At 36.2% G+C, this 19,025-nt stretch overlaps 1 protein-coding gene across 1 annotated transcript in view; it reads left to right on the forward strand.

Moving 5' to 3' along the window:
- Window positions 1–19,025, forward strand: part of OTOGL (otogelin like) — a 149,428-nt gene that overhangs the window by 41,688 nt on the left and 88,715 nt on the right. Inside the window, 8 exon segments of the mRNA XM_067697438.1 lie at window positions 1,824–1,947; window positions 3,832–4,009; window positions 7,421–7,545; window positions 10,009–10,218; window positions 12,110–12,275; window positions 13,044–13,118; window positions 14,350–14,402; window positions 15,980–16,142. Coding sequence (XP_067553539.1) covers window positions 1,824–1,947; window positions 3,832–4,009; window positions 7,421–7,545; window positions 10,009–10,218; window positions 12,110–12,275; window positions 13,044–13,118; window positions 14,350–14,402; window positions 15,980–16,142 — 1,094 coding nt within the window.

Below are 19,025 nucleotides of genomic sequence, written 5' to 3' on the forward strand. Positions count from 1 at the left end.
CTACAAAGAAAGAAAGCATGTTGATGATTAATCTGTTATACTATTAATATCATGTATCCTGATTTCAGAGATATTAAATATCTAAAAATCTAAATATCTATTAAAATATAGGATATTAAAATAAATTCAGAGATATTAAAATATATTAAAAATATATCAGATTAAATAGTGCGTATTTATTGTACTTTCTTTCTTAAAAATGGTATTTGTTTATGTATAGGTTTTTGGAACATTTCATGACTGCACAATAGACAATAAGCTTTTTGTTACTTCAAAACTGCTCTCTCTTTTTTTTTTAACATCTTTATTGGATGTTAATTGCTTTACAATGGTGTGTTAGTTTCTGCTGTATAACAAAGTAAATCAGCTATACATATACATATATCCCCATATCTCCTCCCTCTTGCATTTCCCTCCCACTTTCCCTATCCCACCCCTCTAGGTGGTCACAAAGCACCAAGCTGATCTCTCTGTGCTATGTGGCTGCTTCCCACTAGCTATCTGTTTTACATTTGGTAGTGTATATATGTCCATGCCACTCTCTCACTTCATCCCAGCTTCCCCTTCCCCTTCCCTGTGTCCTCAAGTCCATTCTCTATGTCTGCGTCTTTATTCCTGTCCTGCCCCTAGATTCTTCTTTATTCCTGTCCTGTCCATCTTTATTCCTGTCCTGCCCTAGATTCTTCAGAACCATTTATTTTGTTTTAAGATTCCATATATATGTGTTAGCATACGGTATTTGTTTTTCTCTTTCTGACTTACTTCACTCTGTATGACAGACTCTATGTAGGTCCATCCACCTCACTACACCTCACTACAAATAACTCAATTTCATTTCTTTTTATGGCTGAGTAATACTCCATTGTATATATGTGCCACATCTTCTTTATGCATTCATCTGTCGATGGGCACTTAGGTTGCTTCCATGTCCTGACTATTGTAAGTAGAGCTGCAATGAACATTGTGGTACATGACTCTTTTTGAATTATGGTTTTCTCAGGGTATATGCCCAGTAGTGGGATTGCTGGGTCATATGGTAGTTCTGTTTTTACAGACTGCTATCTTAAAGGTGATTTTTGACAGAATTTAACAAGTTTCACATCATTCTAAATAGATATGATGGATTTTTTAGCATTCTGGAATATTTATTTTAAAGACATTTTCTTGAAATAAGCACATCAATAATTTGTAAACAAAGAAACCCAGATCTTTCATTCATCTCTCTCTAAATCAAGTAGTCAAAATTTTGCCAAAATCTTTTTTTCTATTTTCATTCGAACATAAAATGGTTGTTTCCAACAAAATTCCAGTCTACTTTGTTAGCTTTTTTTTAGTTTGATTTTTATTTTTTCTTTTGCAATATGTCAGGTCTCAGTTAACCTTCTGCGTGGAACAGTAATTCTCCTTGTTCTTTTCTACATTGAATTTTTAAAATATTTAATATACCACAAATGAATTTGGAAAGATCCTTTAATTATGCAGTATGGAAAACATAATTATTGGCACTTTATTGAAAAAATTTCTATTTAATAATCTGTGTAAACGGTATGTATATATATGGTATATTTAATGTACTACATAAAGATATATTTTATTAGTAATGGGGCTACATTATATTCACAATAAGATGTAATAACTATTATATTGCTTATTCTCAAGTTTTCTATATACCATAAATTTTTATCCATGTGTGCTCTCTCCTTTCTTTTCTCCTTTCTCTCCCTCATCCTCTCCCATTTCCTTCTCCCATTGGTCCTGTCCCTTTCTATGTCTTTCTCTCTCTCTCTCTCACTCCTTTAATTGATAATTTGATTTTTATGCAGAACCTTGGCTTGGTCTGCCTTCAGTCTGTAACTCTAATTCTGGAGGATGATTCCAACAAACAAGTGACCCTTAGTAGGGGAGGACAGATCCTCACCAGTCCTAACCAGGGATTCAGTCTGAATGGTAAGAAGCAATGCTGATGGTGTACTTTTCTTACATGAACAACAACAGCAGCACGACTTCAATGGAGTCTTTTCCCATTAGCCGACTAACCTAACATTTATTGAGTGACTATGTGTTGCCAGCTCCTCAGCCAGACTTAGTTGAGACTGCCATGTTTATGGGATCTAGTGTTTATCTCAAGTGGACTAGAGTTTGGAAGAGGAGAGATACGAGTAAACAGCCACTTAAAAATATGATAAACCCAAAGATATGCATAGGGACTTCGGGGGTCTAAATGATTAGGTACAACTCACTCAACCCTGCAGGTATGGTCAGAAAATTTTCTTAAGAAAGGGACTATCTCATTGAGCATTTACAGCTCCTACATCCTTACGGATGAAGGAGATGGGGGAAGTGTTCTAGGCATAGCAAAGAGGAGAACTATGCAGTATGTTTAGGGGGAACTATAACTACTTTGGCATTGCTGCAGCATGAAGAGGGTAAGTGTAGAATGTCCAGAGATGAGAAGAGGGAAAGAGATGGGGGTGAGAATGGGAAAGACCTTATTTTTTAAATTGAAGTATAATTGACTTACAATATTATATTAGTTTTAGTTATACAACATAGTGATTCAATATTTTTATAGATTGTACTTCATTTAAAGTTATTTCAAAACAATGATTGTTATTTCCTGTGCTGTACAATATATCCTTCTTGCTTATCTGTTTTATACATAGTAGTTTGTATCTCTTAATTCCATGGGGAATGCCTTATATACAGGGCATCATACTTTGTGGTTTTCCTGGGAGGCCCTGTTCATGCCTGTGTTCCAGTATAGTTGCTAATAACAGTCTGTTTTGCTTTCAGAAATGTCTTGAATTGTGTTATAAATTACATGGTCACAGTCAATGTCGTGCCAGGATGTTGATTGAACTTGATATGAAATTGAATATGCAATTGTTATTATTTGACCATTTTTATGTACAAAGCTGGCAATCTCATATGCTTCAACCAAATAAGCAATGAGTTTTAATGAGGAGACTAACTTTGTCTTTTTTTTCTTGGTAGACTACTATAACAACACTATGGAAATGGCTTTGAGAAATGTTAGACAGTAGGCACAGATAATAGTTAGGATATTATTAGAGGAGGGCATACAAGGAATGAGGAGGAACTGATCCAAGACAGTGACAGTAGAGATGGAGAGAGGAAAACAGATTGAAATTTTATTTAGAAAAAAAGTGCTGTCAACTCGGTGATGGATTGGATTGGGGTTGGTTGGGGAAGGACAACAAGGGGGATGAAGTGATCAAAGAATGATTCTCAGATTTCTCGGTTTGGTGACCAGACTGATGGCAGAAATTGTGATAGAGATGCAGGAGCAACTCTTCTGGTTGCAAAAGTCAAATTCAGTCTTGAGCACAAGTTTCTCTTCTCTAAAGATGTCTCATAAAATGGTGCTTCTCTAGTGCTGTGCTCCCCTTTTTGCTGACAGTTTCAAAGGAATGGGGAGTTTTTGAAAAAGTGCCCCTTCCTTATTGAATCATGACCAATTCGTGGGAACACACACACACACACACACACACACACACACACACACACACACACACGTTAAGGAAAAGAGATCAGATTTCAAATGTCTAAGGACTGTCCACCCCCACCATGAGATGCTTGCCAACTGAAATTACATGTGCACCTGACAATGTATTAAAAATATCTGCTGAAGACCCAGAGGGAAATGGAAGAAAAGAAAGCAGGCACAAGGTGGTGAAAATTGGCCCCGGAGCACAGGAGCAGGAACTGGGAAGAAGTCTTTTGGAAGAAGACTCCCGATGTTGTACATTAGCATTTCAGAACACTGCCTGTGAGTCTCAAAGCTGATTTATGTATGTTCTTTTCCTGCAGGAATTGTTGAAATTCAGACTCTGTCATCCTTATTTATTCTTCTAAAAACCACGTTTGGTTTAAAGATTCTGTTTGCTATAGATGGGGAAAGAGTTTATATTCAGCTCACTAGTGCGTGGAAAAGAAGAACGTTAGGTCTGTGTGGCACGTTTAATGGGAACATAAGGGATGATTTTCTGTAAGTATGATCTCTGTATAGCTAACATAATTTAATGACTAGTAATTTAGAGGATATAAATTCTTACATTAAAAATGTTTACTTAACTAATAATAGCTTAGTACTCACTGTTCCAAGAGCTTTACATGGATTACTGTATTTAAATTTTGTAGCAATCCCCTGATTAGTATCTCTGTTTTATAGATAAGGAAGCTAACTGAGGCACCAAAGTGACAAATAAATAGCTCAGTCACATAGCTCAAATACAGTGGAGCTGGACTTTGGGTTTAAGTAGTGAGACTCAAGAGCCTGAAGGCTACCCACAGAATAACTTCCCGTTATTCTCTTTCTGCCGCCTATCCTATCAAGCTTAACGGTATTTTATGTAAAAAAAATTTTGCTGCCTTTAAAAAGTCTTAGAATCATTTGGTATGAATGATAGTAAATTATACTTTAATAATATTGATATCATTTGGTATGAATGATATCTCTAAAGCAACATTGTGGCATCTAAGTTAATTGGATTTTATGATAGTTGGTGTTTCATTAGGAGAAAAAGCAATAAAATACATTTATACCCCTTGTATTGACAAAGCACTTTCACCTACATGTGATAAGACATGGTGTATAACTTAGTGTAAATGCTTTGAGCACCTGTTATTGTGCTAAGCACTGTGGGACAATAGAGGCAGTAAGACATTGTTCCCATCCTCAAGGAGCTTATATTGTGGATTGGGAAGGGACAACCGTCTTTCAGAAATAATTTGTTCTAGGCGAGGTATTAATCACAATATGTATAAAAATACTGAGGTGAATTCAAAAAGTTAAGTGTTAACTTGTGTGGTTGTGGCTAGAAGCACAGCAAAATTTTGAGTAGCTCAGGGTGGGCTGGGTAGGCGGGGAGCGTTTCCTGGAGAAGCCATTCTCCAAATGCCATTAAAAAAACACTTCTGCATATTCTTCCTGCTTTGGGTTCTGTCCGCTCCCTAATCTTCCCCATTAACTCCTATTTATTTTTCAAACCAACTCGGTCATTATTTGCTTCAAAAAGTGAGTTTGTATCCCACCAAAGTTAATTTTGACTCTTTTATCTATGAAAATCTGTCGTTTATCTGTCTGGTTTCCACTTAAAACTGCAAAGGCGGGCTTCCCTGGTGGCGCAGTGGTTGGGAGTCTGCCTGCCGATGCAGGGGACGCGGGTTCGTGCCCCGGTCTGGGAAGAGCCCACATGCCGCGGAGCGGCTGGGCCCGTGAGCCATGGCCGCTGGGCCTGCGCGTCCGGAGCCTGTGCTCTGCAGCGGGAGAGGCCACAACAGTGAGAGGCCTGCGTACCGCAAAAAAAAAAAACAATAAACAAAAAAAACAACTGCAAAGGCTTTGAGAATAAAGACCGTGTCCTTAATCCTTATATTCTTAAGAACTAGCAGAGTACCTTATATGCACTAGACAGTTGAACTGAACGGAGGTAGGACTTTTGATGTAGCACCAAGAAGAGAATCTGGATCAGCAAGGAGAAAGGGCATTTCAGTTTTGTAATTTTAAAAGAGAGTTTCTTTTACCTTTTCTCCTGTGTAATTAATTTGCTTTTAGGTCATTTACGGGTTTTGTTTGTTTGTTTGTTTCATTTACTGGTAGATCAGAATATTGATTTCTTATCAATTTGTGAAACAGAAACTATATTAAGTGACTTGGTTAAGATGTGCAGAGGAGACATTAAGCCTTTTCTCTTCCTGTTTGTCAGAATGGGTTAGTAGTCAATGTTTAACAGATGGCAGATCTGTCTGCCTCTTTCTAAGGCACCAGTCTCCTCCATGTATAAACATTCAGGCCTGATAACAGTGCAGGATAATATTTCAGAGTCAGAGATAATTTTCAAACATTGTTTAGCTTTCCAGCATAAGCAGTTAAAATTCCTTGCATCACAAAGTCAATGTGAATCTGCAAACATAATGAATGGAAAATATTAATTACTTGAAAATTTATTTTGTATGCCTTGTTTTAGTAAATTCACTACGGTGAACTGAAAGGCTATTTTATAAAATGAATGCAATAAATAAATGGGTCTACATTTCAGCTTTTTTTTTGGTATTTATTGTTTTAAGTGAATTAAATGAAATAAGAGAGCCAAGCTCTGAGTCAGTTCCTCCTGGGAATCCTGAGTACACCTATCACCTTGACCTATTTTATTGTGCTTTGTAGGGATAAAGAGGGATGGAGAGGGAAAGAATGAGAAGAGCTAGTGCAAGTCATGCAATTTCTGTGAGTCTTCGTGTTCTCATTGGAGCAAAATTAGATTTTGGATTGGGTGTCTGTTATAATTCTATACATTTCTAGAATAGTTTCATTTTGAGGAATAGAAAAAAGAAGGAAAGGGTGGCTACAAGGGATGAGCATGGTGGAGTAGCTTGTGTGGCTCCCTCTTTTACTCCTGTCTTCGTGGTGAGAAGCTCCATATAGCTTCATATTGGTGATTGAGATAAATGGTAGGCAAAGTAGTTATGTTTATTTGGACACTAAGAGAGTGAAGATAAATGCTACTCTGTTATTTGGCCGTGTTGTAGCAATTCATGCAGTTATGGCTTGCATTAGTGAAGTTTTGCTTGGTCAAAGCTTCCTACAGGAAACCTAGTCCAACCTGATTCTCTAAGTAGTTCTGACAGTGTCTGGCACAGCTACAACAGGGATTGCCACTCACTATTGGCTGATGAGTTACTAAACCTTGATGACTTCTGGAGGGGGCATTTTAGTGTCTGGCTCTTAAACGTTGTGGTTTATAAGCCTGAAGGATAGATATTTCTCTTCCACTTTGGTTTGCTGAGGGAACTGAAGAAGTGAGAAAACGTGGGTGAAGAGTGCCTCATACCATTTCTTCTTAATTTTCACTTGGTTTGTTTGCCCAACCTCACAGTGGAACCTCAGTATGTCAGGCCTCATAATGAAAATTGAAATACTGAACCAGCAGTGTAGACTATTTCTTCTTTAGGACATTTGTCTTTACCCTGAAAAGAATCACGTGAGCTCCCTACCTCCACCTCCCTAAACCACATGCATTCATGCTTTGGTTGTGTGATATTTCATCCAAGTGGTGTGAACTACGTTTGAATCTCACCTCTGACACTTAGCAGCTGAGTGAACATTAATATTTCTCTAAGCTTCTGCTTTGCCTTCTCTCTAAAATGGGGATAATGGTGTGTCCTTCACAAGGCTGAAATGATTATTAAATAAAACCATGTATGTCCACAATTTGACACATTGTAAAACTTAATAATAAGAAGCTAACACCGTGTATATTTAAAGATGTAATAAAACATTTCAAGCTTTAAGATTTCTTTGTAAATTAAAAAAATAGTATTCTCTTTTTTCAATATTTGAAGACTCTGAAGGAAGGAAATGAATGGGAGAGGCTAAGAGAATATTATATTTGCTTTCTAGTTCTCCATCAGGCATGATAGAAGGTACCCCACAACTTCATGCAAATGCATGGAGAGTTTCCTCCACTTGTTTTGCACCTGTTCATGTTCCTGTGATGGACCCCTGCAACATTAATCAACAAAACAGTAAGTCTTTCTGCATGTAAACCTAAGAAAAAGTTCTCTCTATTACTGTAATTTTGTAAAATTAGATAGTGATTTTAAATTCTGATTTTCTTCATTATGATAAAATCGATGCCATTCTTTATGTATTTTTATTTAATACATATGCCTCTTTATGTAATCTAGGTTACTTTAAAAAAGAACTCCAGAAAATGACTCTTTTATTTACTACTCTGCATTCATAAATTTACTTATTTTAGATGTTCAGAAATCCCTCAACTGTTCCCAAATGTGAGCTAGCATTTTGGGTATTTCAGATTATTTAAATGCTAAAGAAAAATCTCTGGAAGTATTCTAATAATGCTCGTATAGTCTTGGGATATTCAACTTCGGTTCCACAGTGTGACAGTGCATGTGAATTCTCCTGTTTATTGATGTCACACTACGAGTTCCTACTCACAGAACATATTATGGCTTCATAAGCAGGAAGCCAGTGATCCAGAGAAGCTTTGTGCCGTCAGGTGTGTAACAATTTGAGATTGTCTTAGAGTTCCAATTTACAATGACAGTGCAACTCACATGCCAAGAATTTTTGGCTGTATTTTTTTTTTTTACTAAAGCCACAGCAGACCACGTGAAAGGCTATTTTACTGTTCAATAAAAGAAGGCATATTTTTTTTTTCAAAATCACTTTGTGAAAGAAAATTAATGTGCATGCTTAAATAGATATTTTTATAATTTAAATTTGTTCCTTTATTTTGGTTGGTTTACTGTTTTTATGTAGTTTTAAAAATTCATTATTAATATTGATTGAGTACCCATGAGAAGTTAGCAGAGTTTCTGGATTTTGTAGTGGTTGTTTGGAAGGATTCTGTTTATTGTTCTGTGGTCCTTATTATTAACTTATAGTTTTAGTGTCCTGGAAAGAAAACAAGATAATCTTGCTTTTAGTGATTTTTTTTTTTTAATCTAGGCCAACTTCTAATTTATCAATTGGACTTTACTCCAATTTTCTCTGGTTGTTTCTTTAATGACCTCCTTTATTCCCTACCATTTTTTTATATATATATTTTTGTCCCCATATCTTATATCTTCTATGACATATATATTTTAGACATTATTTTTCTTCACCTTTGCCATGAACTATTATTTTTTAATTTCAAATAGGTAAATTCAAAAAGATCCCCAAAGAAAGGAAAATAAATAGATGAAAGTCAACTCTAATATGGATTCTGAAGGATATTTTTAAACAAGGATTTTCTGAGTCACCCTTTCACTTAATGTCAGTAGGAATGTTTTTTGATCTACAAATCTTTAGGGCATGCAATAAAAGCTATTGCTTGGAGATCCTGGGAATTAGGAGTATATATGCTAATAGTATGCTGTTATAGTCTGTCATTTGTTTTCATATATTATGTGCATAACAATGCAAAAATATATAATACTCAGGTAATTACTTAGATAATTACCATGTGTTTCCAATAATAAATATATTTAAAATGCTCAGCAAAAAAAGTTCAGTATAATTCCTCAGTAATGAAAAAATTCTATCTCTAGCAGCTCATCTTGTCTCTCAAAGACAATGACAGCTCAAAGATTGATTAATTTTATCTGTGAAGAAATCAATGCAATCAAGGTCCATTGCACCAAGAAATCACAGGACGAGGCTTTTTCAGAAAGATGAAATCCAGATTGTTTTGTCAAACTTGGTTACTCCCATAAAGAATTATATCTGAGCAGTCATTCTCAAGGAAAAGTCAACACATTTCAAGAACTTACTATACACATCCCCTCAAATGGCTTGGTAGTGATAGCTCATAGCCTTTAGCATATGTTCCATTACCAATTTCTGTTCATTATTCATTTACTCACGTATTCGTCATAGATTCATTTATCAAACATTATTGATCTCCTAATATTTACCAGACATTGTGCACTATGCCTTGCGCAGATATTGCATTTAACGACTATGTGGCATCTACCTCATTACCATTTACCTCAGAGACTCCATTGGAGTGAGATGATTCCTAGTCCTTCCTGGATAATTGTGTATCCCAGGGAATTGCCATAACATCCACAATTGGCACTGCTTTTATTGTGTGTGGATGTTGGGAGGTAAACCTTCTAATATTCATCAGTTCTTTATAGCAGAATTAGGGTGATTTCCTAAGATGGTCCTCAGGTGATGGGGTAATTGAGGCCACTTCTGTCAGTTAACCCTTCTGTTGCACAACTTATTCAGGTATAACACAATACTCTTTTTTTTTTTTTGCTAGAAGAATATTAAATATGGATTAAGTGCTGTTACCAATATTACCAAAAGAAGTATAAGCTGAAAATATTGGCTCTTATTGAAAATAATATGCAGTACAGTGTTATTTCTCGGAAAGCAAGATGCTTGGATAGTGCTGGAATTTGATACTTCAGGGGTATTTGATACTAGCTAGACTAGTAAATGAAGTGCTAATGGGGTTCTTTGTCTGTTAGTTGGATATGCAGCACACTGTGATGTTATCCACCAAGAGCTCTTTGCTCCTTGCCACATCTATATTAGCCCTGGGCTGTACTATCAGCTATGCCGCCATGATGCATGCAAGTGCGGAAGCGCCTGCCTATGCAATGCTCTTGCCCACTATGCCTACCTCTGTGGCCAGCATGGTGTTCCCATCGATTTCAGAGCTCAGATTTCATTCTGTGGTGAGTATGATGGCATTGTCACTGATAAAGATGATCAAATAACACTTTAGAGATTTTTGTATTTGTAATTACCGCTATTTTTTAAAATAAAAAGTCAATATTTGCTTAGGTTATTTGACTTATTATAATGTGTAAACATGAAAAAAGTGAAATACTTTATTTCTTAAAATTGGAGCTCTGTTGGATAAGACCAATGGGTTTTGACTATTTTTACCATAAGCAAAATTAGAGTGTAGTTGTATGGTTTGAAATATGCAACAGAAATAATTTGAAACATTTGAAAAAATTCTTATAGAAATGTTCTAAATATTGGAAAGTATGGGAAAGCATTATGTGGTATAGTGACACAGATTTGTAGGTAAATAGGTAAATTACGCAACAGACAATTATTATCTCAAGTTCTTAGGGCTCGAATCTTCCTGGTTATGATGTCTGTTGTTATCATGCATAGTAGATTGTTTCCTTTCCTTACTGTTCTATAATTTCTTTTATGATTTAATCTTTCTTTATCAAGACTGCCCATTCCCCTTACCCCCATTAGAATCTTCTGTGACCTGGGTTTCAGGAGCTTCATTCTCTCCATCTCTTCATCCCTCAGTGGTTTCAAAAAACTTTTTCCTATTATTCCAGGAGTAACACTGGCCAGTTGTGATGTTAATTTCTCAGCTTGGGCTTTCTAAGACAAAAATAATGTAAATATAAAGGTAATGTAAATTCATATACCAAACCTGTGCAGGAATTTGATTTCTCAGAGGATACTTTATTTCATCAGAGACCCCACAGAGTTAGAGAAGCTTTCCTGGCATCTCCCTGTACTATGAGCAGATTTCTTCTAGTCCAGAAGTTGGCAAATTACACCCTTGGGCTTCCCGTGTTTTTGAAAATAAAGTTTACTGCCCATATGTTTGCATATTGTCTATGACTGCTTTTGAGCTACAGGGGTAGAGTTGAGCAGTTGTGACAGAGACTGTATGGCCAGAAAAGTAGAAACTATTTACCATTTAGCTCTTTACAAAAAAAGTTTGCTGACCTCTGCTGTAGTCCATCTTTTCAACTGACGATGGAGATTGTTTTGGAGGTCCAAGTTAAGCGTCTCCCAATTCCTCGCCCTGAAAAGGACCAACTTTCATTTTCCATTTCCTTAAGAGTTAAATATCAGGTCCAAGATTACTGGGACCCATCCTCCCTTCCTCTACTTAAAGTTCTGAATTTTATTTCTCTCTTTACTTCTGGCGTATGGAGAAGTTACCCTCCACCGCCATTTTTTTCTCACAATATCAATTATACATTTAACATTATTTCAGTTGTGTTTTATCCAGCATTTTTGTTTGTATAAGTGTGTTTTTCGATTATTTTAGTTTGCCTACTGTAATCAGTTCAGTTTGTTCTAAAAAGAAATTGGAGGGTTTAGCAAAAAGTGCAAACATGATTAAAAAGGCAAAAAACAGGAGCTGTGAGTACAGATTGATAAAGTCAAGTTTTGTGCTAATTGTAGAGGACTAAAAGTTTACTTAGGATTAAATAATGTCAAAGAAGAAGGTGGTGTCAGTATAGCAGTAAATAAATTTAAAATGTGAGGAAGGGAAGTTTATTTAGACGGATAAAATGGCTTAAAAATATTTAAAAAAATTATAGCACAGACTGTTAAAGAATGTTATGGAATGTCACCCTTAAATATATTTCACATAGAAATTTTGTTCTTCTGTTACACTGAGGCAAAGAATTATTTTATTTATTTATTTATTATATAGGATTCTGTAATGTTCTAGGTTTATTGATGTAAGATATCTTCTTTTTTCATGATTTATGTCTATCATAGACTTATAACCCAGCATAAAATGCTTCTCGGCCCTGTGGAGATCTTTCTCAACTGATGCTTCTTCGTCCTCAGGGGTGGTGTGCCAGAAAGGCATGATGTACCATTACTGCTCCACCTTCTGTCGCCGCTCCTGCATCTCTCTCTCTTCCCCAGAACAGTGTCCTGATGACTGTGCTGAAGGCTGCAACTGTCCCGAAGGCAAATACTATGAAGACACACTTAGCTTTTGTGTGCCCATGTACGTCACAGGAGTGGGTTGACAGCGTCCAGTTTTTATCTCTTTTCTCCCTTACAGGATAAATGGGCTATCATGCCTCTTTCCTTTCTTTCTGTTTTTTATCTAATTGACTCAGCACCATAAATTTTTCCACTATTAAACAGTCACTTTTTCCATGAAATAAGGGTGCGTATTTGCAAAGATCTGCTTGTGAGTTGTTTCTTTAATAGTTCTTAATGTCTTTACCTTTATTTATTTATTTGTTAACCCTGTATGTGTTCACAAAAGCTCTATAGAAAGAGCTAAGGAATCTGATGGTTAATCCTGAAGTTTATTCCCACTTGCTTTTGCCATATCAATAATGATAGCAAGGTTTATGTTTCACGGTCATGTGGCAGATTTTAGTAGCAGGATTTTAATGTCTCTCAGCGCTCAGAAATTTCTCAAATCTCATATGACATTAAGACTTTTGTTGTCTACATAAGGCTAAATGATATACCAGTTGTGTTTCTCTGAAGTGCCTTCAGGGACTTTTTATTTGGTGACAAAAACAACACAGTCTGTTCTGTCACTAAAACAATACAGAGCTTGAATTTAGAAAACAAAATCTAAAGCTGCACAAGGCTTCACATTTGTATAACAGAATTGCATGGGATCTCATGGAGTAATGTCATTGTTAGACTGTGCATTAAAATTACCAGTACAGAGCATATGGTCTGCTTGAATTTCAGTGTTTTTTTTTAAATTTATATCCTATTTTGTTAATTTAACCCTTTCTTTTCCTTGCAGATTTCACTGTCGGTGTCATTACAGAGGCAGCATTTACCAACCTGGGGAGCTCATCCCAACGCTCTCAGGCTTATGGTAGATTTCAGTGATGGTGATTGTTCTTGACAAATAACATGTAATCATATAACTTCTTAACCAAAACCATAAATTGAAATATGACACCTATAATTTGAAAAATACAGATAACCTTAATATATACACTTTTAAATCATATATATTACATTTATATATATTAAACCCTAATATATATATATATATATATATATATATATAAAACCACATGTATATATTACATTTCAACATGGAGTGCCTAAGTCTTGTGCTCATAACTGTAGAAAAGAGCTATGAATTGAAGTTTCAAATAGTGAAATGGAAGGCCTTTGATCAGTTTGATTCTCAAATAAAAGATAAGGATGAGATGAGTGTTCAAATACTGTAAGTTACTGACGGGTTTTAGTTTTGTGGTTTATCCACTGGCTTATTGAGAACTGGTGTGTTTTTCCTTATCATGATACCTTCTTAAGGGATTTTCAAGATTCACATTGCCTGAATTGGTTTTTGCCTTATGCCCTGACTTTCGATCTCAGGTTGCAAGATTGGACTTCACTCTATCTTCCACACTGCTGCCAGAATGACTTTTCTAGAATTCAAACCAACCATATCACATCTGTGTTTAAGGTCTTTAGTGACTCACTTCACGGATAAATTCTTAGTGTCTTAATAGGAGCTGGCCTTTGACTCTTTGCCATCTGCATCCCCTGTCACTTCCCACATGGTACTCTGTCGCATGGAAAGCTGTCCTACCCCTACATGGCTTTGTACTACATCTCCACTCAGTGTGACAGCCTTCCTACTTTAATCTATATCGTAATCTTCATCCCTTCTTCAAAATTTTCCCGACTTTATCTTCTTTGACTGCCCTGATGTCAATTGCTAACAGATTTTTAAACATTTTTTGGTGCTTTACTTTTATGTCTTAAACGTTTCTATGTTGCATGTCACACTGGCTAAATTATTTATTTGTATGTCTTTCTCTCCTACTAGAATATAGTAGGCACTTGGCTAAAGACTACGAATTTTGGTGTTTGAATTCCCCATGCCTGTCACAGTGCCCCACACATATATGAGTGTTTGATAAAAATATGTTGAACTGAAATAGCTCTCTTCGAATTGGACCTACACCAATAACTTATTTGTAAAAATGAAAAATCGTATTTGTCAATTCTTGCATGTTATATTGTTTTTGAAATACAGAAAAAACTTGAGGTTTGGTTTCATGAATTAACTACTTGTTTACTTCTACCAGCCAGTGTTCAAATGGGACTGTGAAATGTGATGAATTAGCAACACCCTCTGCTGGTAAGATCTAGATTTTTCCTTAAAGAGAATGTGCCTCTAGTACTGCTCCTACTCTTAGGGCAGAAGTTATTAATCCGTCATGGAGGAATAGCCTTAGAATGTTTCTCAACATGGTACTCTGGCGCTTCCTAACTTTTTTCACATTCGGAATTATAATATTTGTAGGACAGTGTGGGGTGGACATATAAGGCTGCTTAGGGGCAGAGCTGATCAACCCAGGGATGCTGCCTTGATGCTGCCTATCCCAGCACCACCCCAGGTGCCCCAAAGGCTTTAGGGATATGTATCCAGACACCTGTCGGAACTCACTTGTGTAACAGCAGTTAGGAAACCCTACTCCAGACCAGCAGATTCTAATGTACACACAGTCACCTGGGGATCTTGCTAAAATGCTGATTCTGATTCAGTAGGTCAGGGGTGATGCCTGCAACATTTCTGTTGATGGCTGAAGTGACGCTAATGCTACTGGGTCCTGGGCTACATTATAAGTAGCAAAGCTTTAGTACTAGCAGCCATCAGTTAGAAATGGCATGTAAAATGACATCGACTGCCATCTCTCTTGAGGATATCATCTTACGATTGCATATCATTCCTGAAGATCTTACATATTAGGAGACCCTTTATATTACTTATTTTCACCACACAAAAAGCCTCAAATTTTTGGTCACTGTGGAGAAATTCTAGGCAAATACTAAACAAAACTACCTTTTGTTGATTTTAATGGGCAGGAAGAGTGTAGGCTGCTAAAACTAATTGTGAGCTATTGCTTTGTTATTTATTTGCACAGTTATGTAATATATTTTATAAATTAACTTTAAATTATATGCCCTGGATTCAATTTATGAGGATTCAGGCTGTCTAGGGCTTCTTTACAGTGTATGTTCATGGACCACACACATATTCAATAGCTACTAGGCCCTCCCTGCCTTGCCCCATTTGCGTCAGGGTGGCTCAGCATTGAAGAAAAGGATGCCCAGGTGGCCAGACTTCTCACAGAGGAATCCCCAAGATTCCTTTTGGCCCTAGATAAGGGGTGTTATTTAATCCCTCTGAGCTCAAAAGTTTCTGGAGCAATATGTAAGCCCTAGCCTGCCTGTAATTATGTCCATTTTCTGCACTTCTACATTATAGTGAGGACTAATGTAAATAATGACTCAGAGGTGAAGCAAGATCTAAAAGTATCATGTGTTTGTTGTAAACATACAACTTTGTAAAGTTTAAATATACTGTACTGTCAGTCCTCAAAAATTGATAATGTATGTTTGGATTAATCAAAATACCCTGGTTCTTGATCTCAGAAAATTATATACTAGTTGTTTAGTTACTGCTTTATGGAAGGCAGCTAAAGTTTTCAAACTCAAAATAGATTTTGGAAATTTAGGTGATTAAAGGAAATCTGTCTAGGGAATGTTTGTAAGCTCATGAACCAAACATCACAGAGTAAGATCAGTTATTACTGTTAAATGCACTGTATTCTATGGCGAATTGTGTTTTGATGACAAATGCATGTCAATAAGATTAAATGTATAGAGCAAATACAAAGTTAAGGGTATTTTATCTGTGCCTTGTCCCTGAAGTTCACATCTGCCCCGAGGGAAAACAGTATTTCGACTGTAGGTTTCCTGACCCTGAATTACCAGCTGGTGGTGTAAATTGTGAAACTACGTGTGCAAACCTGGCTATGAACTTCACTTGTGCCCCATCATCACCCTGCATAAGTGGCTGTGTTTGTGCTCCAGGGTAAGCCTCTTTTTCTTGAATGTTTAGAATTTGATAGAAAACACAAGAGCACTTAAAAACATTACTTATAGGAATAGCCAAAATTGTGTTCTGACTAGTGGTTCACTTTGAGTTGGTAACTAGAAGACTGTTGTAATTATTTTTCTGTGCTCATGGAACATATCACGTATGTTATGTGTGAGATGCATATCACATGTAACACATGACTAAATAATGTCACAATATGTTATGTATACAATATAATTAAAGTAATGCAGTGAATCGAGGGGAGAACTCATTTCAGGATGGACTTGGCATTTACCTCCTGATTCAGCTGCAATTTTGGGAAAATGATAGTGAGCCACTCTGTATTCAAAACACTTGAAGTACATATCTTTTGTATATTCTGTTGTGCTGTTACTATTGTTGATTTTAAATTATATTATTGATGCCAACTGATCTACCTAATGGATGTTACAGAAAATGGTGTGTTGAGGCTACTTAGGGCAGTGGCTAAGAGTGGGAGCTCTGGCTTCAGACACACCTGTTTCAAATCCCAGCCCTGCCGATATCAGCTGCGTGATTTTTCTGCAAGTTCTTTAAACTCTCAGGCATTGTGAAATGTGGGGTGTGTGTGTGTGTGTGTGTGTATGTATACACTCAATAAGTATGGGCCACTATTTTATGGCAGCATAATTTACTCTTATCTTTGTAAATTTTCTTTAGTAGCAGAAATTCCTAGTATACATGGAAGGTAAATACAGAATCTGGTGGCTATTTGCTTCCTTGCAGGCACACGTGGAATGTGGCCTCACTGGCCTTCCTTCTTCTGGTAGTGAATAGAGGCAGTGCACAGAGGGAGGGCCACCTAAGGCAAAGAGGTCACCCATTCTTTCTCGATGAACGTACTCACACAAAGCGATTCCTGGGCTCTATTCATATAAACCGGGAGCAAAGAAGAGAGAGGTTTTGTGGTCTGTTTCCCAGGAGAGTCACATTTGTCTAAATGGTCCCCATCTGGAATAGGCTGAAGAGCCAAGTAATGGGACTGTATCAATCTCTTTAGAAAGAAAGGACATAGAAGGAGTGTGAAAGAACAAGGCCTTGCCTGGGAAAATAAATGCAGGTAGAAATCAGGTCATACAGCAGCTGAGCAAGGAAGACATTTTAGTTAAAAAGGACAAGGGAAATAAAACCTTTATTATAGTAAAATAACTGAACCCTACAACAGTGCTTGATTTGTTTGATTTGATTATGACTCAGGGATGCATGGCTGATTGAATAAATCTACATCCTAATTTTGTTTCATGTGCTTGATGCTATTATTTAAAAAAATATCTATTTGCTGTCACCTTTGACTTTTAGTTCAACAGTGATTTATTAATTTACTGGTCAAATTTTATTACAAAAACTTAAAGTAATTTCCTCCCACCTTCTCTTATTTTATTGAAATAAGTATAGTTGGAATTGACTAAGAGGCCTCTCACTGTTTGGAAATAATTTTGTTACATGGAACTTTCTATTATAAAGTTGTTTTTGGTAGTATGATTTGTACTGACTTCCACATGACCTTGGCTGACTTATTTTAGGACAATAAGCCTGGTGTCACTTGTTTTCTTGGGGCTCCTTATAGTGCCAGCAGTTCATCGACTACAAATCGACCACATACCTTAGCTCAGAAATCATTGTGGATTAAAGAAATGGAAAGTCATATAGTGGAAAGAGTCATATAGAAATGGGTTAAAATGTTGGCCCTCTTTCTTATTAGGTAAAGTACCTCAGGACAAATCTTAACCACTTGGGAGTCTCAACTTTATCTTTTTAAAACGGGTGTAATACTATCTACTTCATAGATGGTTGAGTATATGCAGCACACTAGTCATATGGTAGGTGCTCAGTAAATGTTTATTTTATTATTAACTCCACTTCCCAAACCTGCTTAAAGCAGACAATTCACAGTGATTTACAGCTCTCCTCTTCCTTCTTCCAGTTTTGATTAGTTATGAAAAACTCATCAGTCATCAGTGTAACCATTTAAAACCACTCATTTGGCTGGTTATTTAAGAATTGTGCTTACAACATTTAATGGAGTATAATCTGTAAAAATACTGAATCACTATGCTGTACACCAGAAGCTAATATAATATTATAAATTAACTATACTTCAATTAAAAAATTAAATATATGAATAATATTTTAAAAAATAAAAGAAATGAGAATTGAAAAAAAAAGAATGGTGGTTCATTTCCGTGAGGCATCCCTTATCTAAACAATTCAGCAGCCAATGTTAATGAAGCACCTAATATCTGGGACATTGTGTTAAGACACAGGGATGATGGTGCTAAAATAAATATATATAAGATAACAATAGAATCTACCTTATGGAATTGTCACTAGGATTAGATGAGTTAATGACAGTGGCTGGGCCATAGTTAACACTCAAAAATACTAGTTTTTGTTATTGTTCTTATTTTCTCTGTAAGGCATTTAATGAATTACTTGCAGTTCATTGTGGTAAATTCTCCAATAAAGGTTTGTACAGATTGCTATATATAGGGAGTGTGGTACATAAAAGATTGCACTGAAAAGATTGCACTAAATTGAGTCTTGAGTGATGAGAAAAAAATCTTTTAGTTTTCTAGGCAGAAGAGAGATGCAATGCTCAGGGAAAGTGGCTAGAAGTTTGGAAAGGTTGAGGGGAGAAATTATGGACTCTAGGGCACTGTTGTCTGAAAGAAAGAAATCTGAATGAGTTGATGCATCATTTATATAAATTGTTTCATTTCTTCACCTTTACTCAACAATTAATTGAGTGTCTGCTATGTGCTAGGCATTGAAACACAACCATTAACAAGATATTCATGGTCTTCCGGAGTGGAACTTAAAGTCAAATGGATAACATAT

This window comes from Pseudorca crassidens, chromosome 11 (assembly GCF_039906515.1).
Source record: "Pseudorca crassidens isolate mPseCra1 chromosome 11, mPseCra1.hap1, whole genome shotgun sequence".
In the NCBI taxonomy this organism is placed as follows: Eukaryota; Metazoa; Chordata; class Mammalia; order Artiodactyla; family Delphinidae; genus Pseudorca; species Pseudorca crassidens.